This window comes from Podarcis melisellensis (assembly GCF_964234715.1).
Source record: "Podarcis melisellensis genome assembly, chromosome: 8".
NCBI lineage: Eukaryota > Metazoa > Chordata > Lepidosauria > Squamata > Lacertidae > Podarcis > Podarcis melisellensis.
In genome coordinates this window covers 26,992,634-27,007,726 of record NC_138540.1, presented here as the reverse complement: position 1 = coordinate 27,007,726, position 15,093 = coordinate 26,992,634, and the positions used below count along the sequence as shown (strand labels likewise).

General features: G+C 47.3%; 1 protein-coding gene across 3 annotated transcripts in view; it reads left to right on the top strand.

Annotated features, from left to right (window-relative positions):
- Window positions 1-15,093, top strand: part of CAMTA1 (calmodulin binding transcription activator 1) — a 682,851-nt gene that overhangs the window by 621,416 nt on the left and 46,342 nt on the right. For all 3 annotated transcript variants that reach the window (XM_081923407.1, XM_081923408.1, XM_081923406.1), the window contains exon 7: window positions 13,905-14,045. In XM_081923407.1, the coding sequence (XP_081779533.1) occupies window positions 13,905-14,045 (141 nt within the window). The remainder of the gene's footprint in view (window positions 1-13,904; window positions 14,046-15,093) is intronic.

Genomic DNA, 15,093 nt, shown 5'->3' with positions numbered 1-15,093 from the left:
GTGGAAAAGGGAAAGCCAGGAGAAAGGAGAGGGGCAGAGGGCAAAAGAGGTATGGCAGGGAGCAACCGAGCCCTGGAGGCACATGTGGTGGGGAGGCGTGAAGAGAGACCCTGAGAGACATGATCAGAGAGAGAAAACACCAAGGTGGGCCTATTCCAAGAAGAGCAGGAGGAGTACAAAGTTTCTTTGCGGGCTAGACTTGTGTGGCTACCAAGGGTTGTGTGGCGAGGCAGCCTGGCTCTCCGATCAGAAGGTGGGTCTTGTCATGCACAAACAGCCAGAGGGAAGGCAGTGAGGATGGTAATGGAGGCAAGACATTGGAGGTTCCCTTGAGCCTTGCACAGGACAAGTGAACTAGAGGGTTCACGTAGCACTGAACCAGTCTGTTGCTGTTGGGTGGCACCCAGGGTGTGTGAAGGGGATAGATCTTGAAGCCTGGGTCAGGTAGCACTTGGGGTCAGGCAACATATTTGGAAAGGAGAAGCCCGCTTCCAGAGAGTTGTAGAGGAGCTGCAGGGAGGTGCTATCACGAGCTAGAAACAGCGCGAGTCCCTGGCAGTTGGCACCTGTCAGCTACTTCCAAGCACTCGGCCTTCAGCCTGCCGTTGTGCTTAATTGTTTTCCCTCCTGCTCCCCGCTATCCTTGCTTTGAGAGCTCTCCAAGCTGATCTGCAGATGCCCTTGGAGGCATCTGGTAGCTGAAACAAGATTAGCAAAGCAGAACTCCGTGTGCTCCAGCCAGGCCATCTGATCAGCAGCACTGCAAGGCAGCTGAGCCAGGAGAGCAGTGATGGTGGCCTTGACACTGCCACTGTCTTTCCAGTCCTGTAAAGCGAGACCCCAGAGGGTTGCAGGTTCTGCGTCAGTTGTAGCTGTGGTGGGGCCTCTCCCAGGCAGGCAGGAGTCCATATTGGGCGAGGATGCTTGATGGCATGTGTGGAAATAGTCACCTAAACTAAAACGTTAGGCAGATTTGGATGGCTTTGCACTGGCAGAACATTAAAAGAATGCAAGGGAAGGCAGAAGATAAAGGAAAGGCCAGCTGGGTTTTCGCAGCAGGCTGCCACAGACCCTGAGATTTAGTCACACTTGCTTTTCTCTGGGTCTCATACCTTGGGTGCTGCTGTCACAAATTTTACCGACTTTACAGGTTGTTGTTGTTTTATAATGGAATTGTGAAAATTTAGGGCCTGTGCCCTGAAGGACCTTGCCCTGAGGACCAAATGCCACTGTCACAGCAAATGTGGTGTTTAGTCCTGAAGAGTGCACGGTGTCCACAGAAGGAATTCCGTGCTCCATTCTTAGTTTCCAAAGCCCCAAGCACCAGATTTCCACAGTCAAACAGTTGGCTGCTCTGCGTCTCATGCGGTTCTTCTTTAGCACTGCCGTTTTTTCACCTGTCATGGGCTTTGGCATCCAAGCATCATGTGGCCTTCAAAGTACTTGCTTGCATAACATGGATTTGTTGGGAAGGCAAGGAATGGGTTGATGGGAAGAGTCAGAAAGAGAATGCAGAAGGTGCACTAGACTTGGTTGATGGAAGTGAGATAACAGCAACAAGGATATTTAAATCCAGGACAATGATATATATATAGCAGTTAATGGAAATTGTGGCAAACTTTTCAATGTGGCCATTTCTGGAGCAGGATTCAGAAGTTCTGAAATAGCATTATTCACCCATCATTTCATTGGTTGGTTGGTTGGTTGGTTGGTTGGTTTAAAGTATTTTTTCCATAAGAATCATCATCAACACAACATATCAACATTTATATAATACATAAAATTTCAAGCTTAAACAGAGCACAATTTGCTATTATTATGAAGGAAAAAATATTGTCCTGCTGAAGACTCAGCATTACTAACTTAATATAACACGATCTGGATCATTCTTAGGGAAATACAAACCGAGGCATTGCATTTGGCCACAACCACTAATTTTTGCTGTATTCAACAAAACTGTTCCATCTTCTGCAAAAGCAGCTTTTGTCCCTTTGCTTCTGTTTCTGAATAACCAGAAATGGAACTCAAGGCAGCTCACAAAAGTTAAAACAAACAGAAATTAAACACGGAAAGTCTTGGAGTGGCCACCAGAAAGGTCCTCTCCTGTGTTTCCACCAAACATGCCTGTGAGGGGGGAGGGACTGAGAGCAGGGCCTCCCCAGAAGATCTCAGAGCCTGGGCAGGTTCATATGGGAGAATTAAGTCCTTCAGATAGCCTGGGTATGTAAAGAGCTCTATAGGTCATAACCAGCACTTCAGATTGTGTTCAGAAACAGACAGGAAGGCAATGGAGCTGTTGTAAGAAGGAATTCATATTCTAGCCCCAGCTAATAGTCTGGTTGCAGCTCTCTAGGCCAGCTGAAGGTTCCAAGCACTTTTCAAAGGCAGTTCCACATACAGCACATTACATTATTCCAGATGTGGTGAAGCTAAGGTGTGTGTCACTGGAGCCAGATTAGACAAATGCACTCCTGGCCACCACAGAGACCTGGGCATGCCCAAACTGCCTTCAAGGGGCGTCCCCATCCATTACAGGCTGAGCCCTATTGTTCCACCTTCTGACTGACCAAGAGCACCTCTGTCTTGCCTGGATCAAGTTTCAATTTGTTCACCCTCCTCCAGTCTGTTCCTGATGACAGACGTTGGTTTAGAACCAAGGCAGCTTCCTTGGATTTAGGTAGAAAGGTGAAATAGAGCTAGGTGTCATCAGTATACTGGTGCCACCCAACCCCAAAACTCTGGAAGACCTGTACCATGTAAATGTGAAATAACCTGGAGGACAGGACAGAACCCTGTGGCACCCCACAGGCCAGAGGCCAAGGAATCAGACAGGAGTCCCTCAGCGCCAGTTTCTGGTTTTGTAAAACAGTGCTTTCAGGTCCCATCCCAGCAAGGATCAGACAAATACCATGGTTGATGATTTCGAAAGCCGCTGAGAAGTCCAACTGAACCAACTGGGACACACTCCCCCTGTCCAATTTCTGGCATAAGTCATTCACCAAGGCGACCCCAAGCCATCTCTGTCCCAGAACAGGCCTGAAACCATGTCAAAATGGATCTAGAAAATCCATCTCATCCAGAAACCTCTGGAGATGCGGTGCCACCACATGCTTCAGTACCTTGCCCAGAAATGGATTATTGGAAGCCAGTGGATAATTATCCAACATGGTGGGATTCCAACACTGTTTTGAAACATCACATTCCCAGCAGATGGTGGGGATCACCTCTCATTTTGGCATTTCCAGCACATGGTGGAGTGATTTTTTATTAATCTTTTGTATCTAGACCAGATGGTTTTATATATATATATATATATTTAAAAAACCTACTACTACTACTGAGTTTTAAAACTCATCATTCTTCTGGGAGCTTTCGATAATGATGATGCTTCATTACACGTATTAGTCGCCTTCTACCAAAGTCTCAAGGAGACTCACAAGAAGATGAAGTTGCTACCCAGGAGGACTCCCCTGCTGAGTGCCTGAGGGCCCCAGTCCTGCCACTCACCACCTGGCCTGACGGGCTCCATAAAGGACTCCTGCTGCTGCTGCTCCTGCTGCTGGGCAGAGAGAGCTCCGTTTTTGTTTTTTGTTTAATTTGCTGCTATTTTTTACCTATGTCATTTTAAACTGTGATACTAAGGCTGTATTCTTATCTTTAGATTTTGATTTATGTGGAAATTGTTTTTCATTTGGTTGTGTATTTTTGGGATGTGTTTTGTTTGTTGTTTATGATTTTTGTAATTATGTAAATCTTGTCATGTTGTAAGCTGCCTTGAGCATTGTTTTTAACTGTGGAAAGGCAGCATACAAATAAAATGATGGTGATGATGATGATGTTTAAAACAATACAAACCATCAAGCACCACCCTGGTCTAGATGAATTCATGGATGAGAAGGCTCCCAACCACTGATGCCATGCTAGCTAAGTGGAACCTCCATGTTCAAAGGCAATGTACAGCTCTGGGTACCCAATGCACAAACGCCATCACTTCCACACCCTGCTTGTAGGCTTGGAAGAGGCACCTGGCCAGCAGCTGTCAGAAGATGAGACCCAGAATTGGACAGACGTGGAGTGGTTCTGCATGAGATTGGATCTTGGAGGTTCTGCATGAAGTATGTGATGTGATGTGAGGGGGTGGAAGTTCTCCAGACAGCTGAATGTTGGAAGACTCGGGACAGATCAAAGAAAGTTCTTCATGCCCCAGAGTTAAATGATGGAACCCGTTCCCACAGGAGGCAGTGATGATGGCCAACTTGGATGGCGTTAAAAGAGGATTGGAAAAATTAATGAAGGAGAACAAGGCTGCCAGTGGCTACTGGTCATGGTGACCATGCTCTGCTTCCACTGTGTGGAAGGACATCAAGCCTTCACATTGTGATTTGGGTATAGATCTGTCCAAGACTCTTGTTTCTTAAGGTTATTGCTTTTTGGGATGCCCCACCACCTATCAGGCAGAATCTCTTCTGAACCGATCAATAGGGCATTCTGCTTACATATGGAGCTAACAGCTTTTTATATGGATGACAAAGTTGTCACAACTGGTTAATAAGAAACCACAGGGAACTAGCTGTACAGGGGAAATCATTCTTGCTGAAGTCAAAACCTTTGACATGCCATGCTCTGTTCTTTCACCTACTCTCCCACCTTCGTGTCAACCTTCTTTTTACACACTAAGAGAGAATATAAGAATATAAGAGCTGAACGTGCTCCAGCCTATTACAGGCCCAGATCCTTGCAGAGCCCCAGACCCTTACGTTCTGCACCCACAACTATCAGAGGCGGTAACGGTTCTGAATACCAGTTCCTGGGAACCACAGGAAGGAAGAGTGCTCTTGGGCTCAGGGCCAGCTTCCCAGAAGAGGCATTTGGTTGGCCACTGTGAGAACAGGATGCGGGACTGGATGGGCCCCCTTTGGCCAGATCCTGCAATCTCTTCTTATGTTCTCAATACCACCCATTGGGCCAAAGGGCTTCCCTGCCCTCCCCGCAAAGGGATCATCTCCATCTCAGCCCTCAGTGACGTCAAATGTTCAGGGAACTCTCTTGTCACACACGACGTTGTCTGCTCTTTCGCATGGTGTTGTGTTTGACAACTGAATCTCTCTCCGCCTTCCACGTTGCACTTCCCCGCATCAAAAGCCGAGCTCGCACCTCCAGCAAATGCTTCTCCGTGTCAGTCATCCATAATCACTGTGTTCTTGTTTTCTCCTAATTATTCAAAGCACAGACCTGAAACAGCCAACGGAATTCTTAAGTCTGTAATCTTGGTGATTATAGAATATTTAAAGGGTGGGGGTTGACCACTAACAGCAAAAGCTTTCATTTATGTATCAAAGCAAGCAGAGCCTCATCATTGCCTGATCAAGGAGCTCCACCGTGTGGCTGGCAGTAAGAACAAATCTCTTTTTTTTTCCCTATAAAATTGGGGCTGGAGGAGTAGGGGTTGTTTTCACACTGCACTGCTTTAGCACAGCTTCACCCAGTGAGCATTCATTCTCTCTTGATTTGTTTGTGTGGAAGTGAGACGATGTTGCAAGGATTATCCCCCATTTTCCTGTCCCTTTCCTTATCACATTCATGTCGAGCGGACAGGGGAGCGGATCTGTTGCTCAAAGTCTCCCACTTGACCGCTGCCTGAATTTGCTAATAGGCAATTGAATCCTACCCTGAAAATAATGACTGTCTGCAAGTGCCCCGAGCCTACCAAATCAGGATTTATTATCTGCACAGGGCATTCAAGGCTTGAAAACTGTTCCGGCTTCAGTTTCTTTCTAATCGCCGTGGAACCCTGGCGTGGGCCACAATGCTCATTCATATTACAAATGCCTCTTTCTTTATCTCCCTCTCTCCCTCTGGGTCTTCTGTATTGGCAGCACTCGGGTATTTGTATAAATAGCAGGGATAGGGATGCCTAGCAAAGAGCTGTCAGAGATCAAGCCACCACAGGCAGATCTTCCTGGTCAGGTCAGGCATTCAGCAACATGCCCTGAGGTGTTGCAAAATCCAGGAATGTGCCAGTGTTTGTGAACTGTCGTTTAGAGAAAAGGTGAGTAAGAAGTTGCGTGATATTTATTTGTTGATGTTGTTGTTTATTTCATATAATTTATACACCGGCTTGATTGGAAAAAGAAACCGACAACAACCTCAAATCAATTTACAAAAAGACAAAACAAGAAAATCAAGAAGGAAAAATCACAACCATACTTTAAAACATGCAAATATTAAAATACTAAAATGTATTAAAATGACCTCAACTTTCTAAGTATCTGGGTAAAGGTAAAGGTAAAGGGACCCCTGACCATTAGGTCCAGTCGTGGCCGACTCTGGAGTTGTGGTGCTCATCTCGCTTTATTGGCCAAGGGAGCCGGCATACAGCTCATGTCATGTGGTCATGTCAGCTGGTCATGTGGCCAGCATGACTAAACTGCTTCTGGCAAACCAGAGCAAGGCACGGAAACGCCGTTTACCTTCCCGCTGGAGCGCTACCTATTTATCTACTTGCACTTTGACATGCTTTCGAACTGCTAGGTTGGCAGGAGCAGGAACCGAGCAACGGGAGCTCACCCCATCTTGGGGATTCGAACCGCCCAACCTTCTGATCGGCAAGCACTAGGCTCTGTGGTTTAACCCACAGCGCCACCCGCGTCCCCAAGTATCTGGGTAGGCTTGTCTAAACAAGAATATTTTCTAGCAGGCACTGGAAGAGTATAGTGAAGGCAAATGCTTGCTCTCAATAGGCAGGGAATTCCAAAGTTCAGGTGCTGCCACACTCAACGATCAAGTTCTTACAAATGCGGAACGGGTATTATGTGGCACCTGGAATGGTGCCAATTCCTCTCTCTCCTTCTTCCCGTTGGCCACTGTGAGAACAAGAAGCTGGAGGAAGAGGAGGCAGAGATGGGCGCCCTGTGGTCAGATCCTGAACCAGCTGCTGCTGCTGCTGCTTCAGGACATTTCTTGTTCTTAGGTGTGATGCTGATACTGGGAATCAAAAGCAACCAGCAGCTAATAACACTTGATTTTTCGAAAACCGTTTGTTTATTTCCCACCCCACCCACCCCAATTTATATGCCACCTTTCTGCCCACTTTGAAACAGAGGGAAAGTGCTCCTTGCTGAGACGTTTGCTTTATAATATGCTCTTTTAATTCGAGAGCCCACTCAAAGAACCATTTTGTAATGGGGCAGCCTATAAATAACAGGCAAACCGGCCGTTAGGCAGGCAGGCAGGGGTGGCCTCTCTCGTTTCAGAGATGCTTTGCAGGCTGAGCCTGCCTTTCCAGCCTGGAAGCAGGGAGAGGTGTCCCAGGTGTGCCACAGCCAAGCCGGTGCTTTGCTTTTGCTGATGTCGGCTTGTGGGTTTGTGGGAAGCCATAAAGGGGCCTTGCAATGGGCACCAGAGGAGGAGGAGGAGAGAGGAATTAATGGCTCCTGCCGCAGGAGTCATAAATGAGCCGCGTGGCAGCCGCTCAGCACTTCGCCAGTTTGTGTACCTGGTATAGAGATTCAGGAGAGAGCACCAAACTAGGAGGGGAGCTTCTGCGCGCGCACACACACACACACACACACACACAAAATCCCCTGTTTGCCAGCCCAGGAGCAACTGAGCAAGGCCTCTGATGTGCCAGAGAGTAAGGAGGACCAGCTGTGATGTGGACATCACCACTGCCCGCTTCTCCCCTGTGGCCCATCCCTGAGAACCTGTGACTTTGGGATTGTAGTCCTAGGCCCACCTACTTAGGAGTAAACCCCAGTGAGCTCAATGTCACGTTCTCCAGAATAGAATTGTTTAGATGACTCAGAAGTAAACAACAGAACAGACATCCCCAGCCAAACCACAAGAAAACACCTCTGTTTCTGCAGCTCACCCAATGGCACTACACACAATATACAGTGGTACCTCGGGTTACATACGCTTCAGGTTACATACACTTCAGGTTACAGACTCCGCTAACCCAGAAATAGTGCTTAAGGTTAAGAACTTTGCTTCAGGATGAGAACAGAAATCGTGTGCTGGCAGCGCGGCGGCAGCTGGAGGCCCCATTAGCTAAAGTGGTGCTTCAGGTTAAGAACAGTTTCAGGTTAAGAACGTACCTCCGGAACAAATTAAGTACTTAACCCAAGGTACCACTGTATACACACACACACACACACACACACACACACACACACACACACACACCTTCCTGAACAAGCCTATTTCTCCAGAGCAGCTCCCCCCAGCCTGGTGTGCTCAAGCTGTTTTGGACTACAATTCGCATGATCTCCAGAGGACAGTTGGGGCTGATGGGAGTTGTAGTCCGAAAAGCCTGGAGGGAACCAGGTTGGCAAACATTGTGCCAAAAGGACTCTAGTTGCCCATCTGGGAAACAGCCCTCTAGAGTAATCCTCGAAGCGCCGTGTCTCCGAAGCGAGGACAAATTGTTTCCAACACTTTAATATGCTTGGGAAATTACGACCAGAAAAGGCTGGGTTGCAGTGCAAATCAGCTATGAAACTTTAATAAGGAGTAGGGACTGCTTGAGTTTTTCACTTGGTCCTGAAAGTAGAACTTCGAAATACAGGCATCTCCCCCACTTTCATGGGGATTTGTTTCTGGGTGCCGTGTGTTTAAGTGAAAGTGTGCAGAGTAGGGAACACCATCTAAAAACCTGTCAGCGCCCTCTAAACCTCTGGAAACCCTCAGAAACCCCTTTTAAAAACCAGCAGCATTTTCCAGACTGGCATGAATGGTGGCAATGGTGACTGTCTTCCTCATTGCTGGAAGACGATGTGGAAACAAGGCAGGTAGACCAGTCCCCTGTAAGTGCCTGGCTGTGATTTAAAGGTAGACCAATACCCTACATTGCTTTGCTGTGGCCATTTTCCCTCTCTTTTTGCCACGTTTTTGTGGTTTTTCTGGCCGTTTTTGCCTTTTTCACACCTTTTTGCAGTTTAAGTCAATTTACTTCATTATTTCTCAGCGCATATATACGCAGTCGTGTGCGGGTCGAATGCACATAAATGGGGAGAGGCCTGTAAATGTAAGGAAACGGCAAGCTTCTAGTTCTTCTACTATCCCTTAACATTTGTAGTATCTTTTCTGCACTATCAGACCATTTTTTGGAATTTACTGTTTAATAACTGCAGCCCCTTCTGGAGATGGACCTGGCGTTCCACCAGAGGCTTGTTTCTCTCTCTCTCTCTCTCTCTCTCTCTCTCTCTCTCTCTCTCTCTCTCTCTCTCTCTCTCTCCCTCCCTCCCTCCCTCCCTCCCTCCCTCCCTCCCTCCCTGCCTCTCTGACACTCAAAATATCTGCATGTTATGGAAGCCTTCTTCCTGTAAAGTGCAGCCTATTCCCATTGTTTTCGGTGCATTCTCCCCTAACGCAAAGCTTTTGTAGATAGATCGATAGTTATTTGTGTGCCCCTTTTGGAGACCAGAGCTATACCCTGCATTCGAGAAGTGTGTAATCCAAGGGATCGTTTCATTCCAAGCAGGTTGAATTGGGTCAGTCCACTGCGATAAATGGATAGGATGACTTTCTTCCCGTCCCTGGTCCCCACCAGTTACTTTCTCAGAGCTCCATGATTAACCCTGGTGAAGCCGAATGCTTTCGGCTTAGCACCACATGGCTCAGAAAGGGCAATCTCTTTAGGCACTTGGTTTGGGAGACGAACGGGATGCAGTTATAGCCGCAGGTCCCAGACCTTCACAAAGAGGCAGCTACACTGCTAATTGCCTTTTTGTAGTTAAAAGAAAATGCTCTGCCTTGCTTGACCCGCAGCTGCAATTAAGGAGCAAATGACAGACTCCGCCGGGTTTCTAAGGAGATCTTGGAATGAGCAGCAGTTGCTGGAAAAAGAAAGGCTTGCCAAAGGAACCCCAAACAGGGACATTGTTTCAAGTCTGCTCGCTCAGCAATGCACATCCAGGTGGGTTTTCACAACCCACAAAAGGGTGGGAGACACCTCATGCCAGGATTTGAAAGTTGTTATTGTGTAGGTGTTGGGAGGTATGAAAAGAGAAGTCTAATTAAAGTTTAATCCAGTGGAGAAAAACCAGAAGTGATCCCTTTATTTCTGTCAGTTAAAACTTGTGGGGAGTCTGGAATGAAAAGGCACATGCTACTTTTTCAAATGGGCAGTCGCCAAGGAGACCCCGGCTGTTGTGTGTCCACAGTGAGGGGCTTTGGAGGCTGGGTAGTACTTTTTTTCTTGGAAATGTAAGAACACAGGAGAAATGGGGGAAGCTGCTTTAGACTGCGACCAGCAGCCCCTCCAACTTCTGACCAGCAGTGGCTGCCTAGGACAGGGGTTAGCAAACTTTTTCAGCAGGGGGCCGGTCCACTGTCCCTCAGACCTTGTGGGGGGCCGTACTATATTTTGAAGAAGAAAAATGAACCAATTCCTATGCCCCACAAATAACCCAGAGATGCATTTTAATTCAAATAACCCAGGGATACATTTTAAATAAAAGGACACATTCTACAGTGGTACCTCAGGTTACATAAGCTTCAGGTTACAGACGCTTCAAGTTACAGACTCCGCTAACCCAGAAATAGTGCTTCAGGTTAAGAACTTTGCTTCAGGATGAGAACAGAAATTGTGCTCCAGTGGCGCAGCAGCAGCAGGAGGCCCCATTAGCTAAAGTGGTGCTTCAGGTTAAGAACAGTTTCAGGTTAAGAACGGACCTCCAGAATGAATTAAGTACTTAACCTGAGGTACCACTGTACTCATGTAAAAACACGCTGATTCCCGGACCGTCCGCGGGCCAGATTTAGAAGGCGATTGAGCCAGATCCGGCCCCCGGGCCTTAGTTTGCCTACCCATGGCCTAGGATTTCGAACAGGGGTTTCTCCCCAGCCCTCCCTGAGCGGGTATGCCAGGGGATGAACCTGGGACCTTTTCATGCAAAACTCATAGTCTACAGCTGAGCTCTGGCCCTGCTTCTCACATGTGTGGTTTTATATTTCCATGGAAGTCATAAGGACAGGAATGGCTACATAAGGGTCATGGGGTAAGCCACAAAGTCCTGGTTTGAAGGTCAGGGAGTTTTAAGTAAGCCTTTATTTCATTTCATTTCCAAACAGTTGTAACCAGGTCTATATTGATTATTTTCAATCCCAGAGCAAGGAACAATGAGAACAATATTCCCTCAGCATCAGCCCGAGATGATAAAAAATGCTGCCCTACTTTACAGGGCTGTTGTAGATGCTACTGCAGTCGTATATATGTGTGTAGCACAGAAATGTCTTTCTCCCCAGCTGATATCCTATGCCCTTTTAAAATGTAGTTGGGGGGGTTGGAGGGATATTGGGTTGTTGTTTTTATTTTGATTATATATTTTGTGGTTTTATATTTTGTGAGTGTGTGAGAGAGACGGAGGGATAGTTGTATGCATGGCTGTGCATAGGTGAAATGGATCTGTGTGAAAGATGATGATGATGATGATATTAATACCCCGCCCATCTGGCTGGGTTTCCTCAGCCACTCTATGCGGCTCCCAACACGATAAAACATTAAAAACTTCCCTAAACAGGGCTGCCTTCAGATAGATGCCAGGTAGGGGCATAGCTGGGCCACCAGCTGAAGCTGATAGAAGGCACTCTGGGCCACTGAGGCCACCTGAACCTCAAGTGACAGCAAAGGATCCAGGCGGATGCTTCTGTTTCGCTATTTATTCATCTCTCTACCCAAACTCCAATGAGATCTGGTGTGCTCTCCAAGCAGTTTTGATCTTCCAGCCTTTCCGGGAGGGAGGTGGCAATGGGCTGTTTTATTAACCTTCCCTTCATAATGCTCTCTTCGCCCCCACCCCTTCCCACTGATTCATTATGTGTCAGGAAGCCGAGCGTGACATGTTAAAAGCCATCTTGATAGTATTTTATATTCAGTGCTAACAACTCACTGGCTCAGAGGAGGTTTTCTTTAAAAAGCCGGGGGGGTTGCGCTGCGCAAGGAAAGCGAGACAATCTGCATATTGGATGTGCCAAGACAGTCGGTAATTTACATTAAGCATCCTGAAATTCTCTCCTTGCAATCTGTCACCCTTCAGTGGGTTTTCATCGTATAACCTTCACAACAGAAGGGGGAGCAGCAGCAGAAAAAGAAGCTCATTTGGAGGAGAAGGAACAGCAACCTACCTTAGTGACCCAGTGAGGGAAAGGTGGGGTGCGGGGACAGGATTTGTGGCCAAAACCCAGCAAAGTTGAAGGCCGGCATTGTTATTCTTCAGAGAGCTTGGGATGGACCAGTGGAGAAACCTCTCCCTATTCTGTACAGACTCAGAGCCAAATTGAAGAGGCCTTGCAAGGGTTTCCCCCCATCACCTCACAAAACACCGTCGTACCTTCTTGAGCAGCAAAAAAGGGTCTCTTCCAACTTTATGATTCCGTCAACAGCAGGACGCAGAACCGTACGTGCACTGCAAGGGAAACATAGCTCTCGAATCTGTGACGCCACACCTTTGCACTCAGCCCAGAAGCTATCGCAAGCCCAAGGATTCCAGAGCCCCTGCAAAGTTGTGCCGGAGGCAGTGATCCCTCAGGCCAGCCATTGATTAAATATTGGCTCTGAACTATTTGCACACAGGCTATGCAAAGCTTAAAGGTAAAAGGACCCCTGACCGTTAGGTCCAGTCACGGAGGACTCTGGGGTTGCAGTGCTCATCTCACTTTACTGGCCGAGGGAGCCGGCATACAGCTTCCGGGTCATGTAACCAGCATGACTAAGCCGCTTCTGGCAAACCAGAGCAGTGCACGGAAACACCGTTTACCTTCCTGCTGGAGTGGTACCTATTTATCTACTTGCACTGTGTGCTTTCGAACTGCTAGGTTGGCAGGAAGCAAAGACATATTTCACAGATTTGTTTGAAGGACAGGTGTGGTACCTATTGGCTAGTGCATATGATGTCATGACTGGAGCCTAATGCTGAAGAGTCTTTAAAAATTTGCTTCCTTTTGTTTTCAACTTTTGTTCTGCTATCTGCCCATCTACAGCTCCTTCTCTCCTGCCACTTCAGTGTCATCTTCTTTTCTCTCAAAACACACCTTCTCTTTCCGGGACTTCTTTCCTTTCTGGCCCAACGCCTAATATGCCCCAGTTGAAGACAGATAGTTTTCCTCCTCATCTGCAAGTCTCTGCCTCTTGCCTGTTTATCTAAGCAGGGCTGCAACTAAAACAAGGGAGGCATCTGAAACTCTCCTTGTTTTGGTTCCAAAGTTGAACTGAAGGACCAGGAATCCTCTCTAGTTCTCTTTTTTATTTTCAGGTGGTGCGCAAAGGGCCATGCATGCACACATCACCACAGCCTTCAATGCATCACACACACACACACATTTGCATTACTGACATGAAAACCTTGCACAAGAGCTGCTTCAGTGTGACCTGATTCCACCAAGATGCTCTTTGGGCAGAGGTTGCTTCTCTGCACTTGTGTGCATGGCTGAAACACAGAAAGGTCACCTGCAGGAAACCATGCGCACATTCATGCCAAGAGCACTTTTGCAGGGTGGGGGGCACAGAAGAAAAAGAAAGAAAGAATTGCCCCTGTAAATATTTCCATAGGTTGGTACACAGAGGGGTGGAGGAAATGTAAAGAAGCTGAAGGGAGTTGAATCTTTGGCAAAGGGTGTACACTCCTGTCCTGGGATTTATTTTAGGAGTTATTCCAGCAAAGGAGGAGTGGGAAGCAGGGCAAAGCCCCTTAGAGAAACATGAAAGGGGAAAGGGGGCATCCCCTCACTCCCAACTCTAATTACCTTAATGGGAAATGAGGTGATGAAGCATGTGGTTCCGCACAGTCTATCCCCAACCAAAGATCCTTCAGAGCAAAGGATCTGCCAGGACAACTGCTAGTTGTCGGCTGCTGCTGCTGCTTCCACCTCACCTCTTGCCTTTCTCTCTCTCTCTCTTTCCCCAGTTCACGGCATCAAGTGGACATGCAGCAATGGGAACAGCAGTTCGGGCTTCTCTGTGGAGCAGCTGGTGCAGCAGATCCTGGACAGCCACCAGACCAAACCACAGCCTCGGACGCACAATTGCCTCTGCACTGGCAACTTGGGTGAGGAGCAGGAGCTTGCAGGGCAAAAACGTTTTGCACTCTCCTGGTTTTGGAATGCCACAAAGTGCTGGATTTGTGGGAGGGCAGAATCAGGGTGGGATATAGGTTGAGGGGGAAGCAAGGTACCTGCTTTGCATGCAGGAGGCTCACAGGGCTAGGAAGGTCCTCTGCTTTAAAAACTTGAAGAGCCACTGCCAGACCATGTAGACAACACTGACATGGATGGACCAATGCTCTGACTCTGTATAAGGCAGCTTCCTGTGCTCAGGCCCAGCCCACACCTGAGATAAAGTGAAGCAACTGCCTCAGGTGGCAGAATCCACAGGGGCAGCAGATTCTGGTGTAGACCATTATTCCTCCTTTGTTCCTGATGTCAAGCTTCACTTTCCCCTTCTTCCCTGGTGGAGAGGGGAACACCATTTTGTAGTTCATTTCAAGTGTCAAAATGTCTTGGGCCAGTCCTGCCTGCACTCCCCATGTCCCTATGGGGCAGGAGGGTTGAAGAGCTCTTAGCCATAATACCTTAAACAGGACCCTACATTAGAGAGACGGCAGACATGAGATGTGGACAGATCAGCCGATTTCTAGGCAACTTGGGTAGGTAACTTCCAGTTTGCCCCTTTCCTGAGCATTCAGCCTGAATTGCTGGTGGGGAGGTCACATTATTTTGTCAAAGGAAGTATTATCCTTCGCTTCCCAGCGTATTTGCTGGTCACTTTGCTTAGTGCAAAAGGTCCAGTCTTTTGAGAAAACAGGTCTGTTCAAGAGCTGGAAATTGACTATAGTTGCACGGCCTGCACTTGCCAGGATACGGCTGAATCCTCACCCCACCAATAAAAGGGGACATTCTGTATGTGCCCCAAATTCCATACATACATTCTGTCTTGTTTCTTCTTCAGACTACAAACCTCTTTTAAATAATCACACAAAGAATTGCATTAATTTTGTATATTTTATCTTAAAATATATGTTTTGTACACATTTTATTCTAAAATGCTTACTTTTGAATGCATTTTAACCTAAAATATGAATCTTTTTTATGATTTTC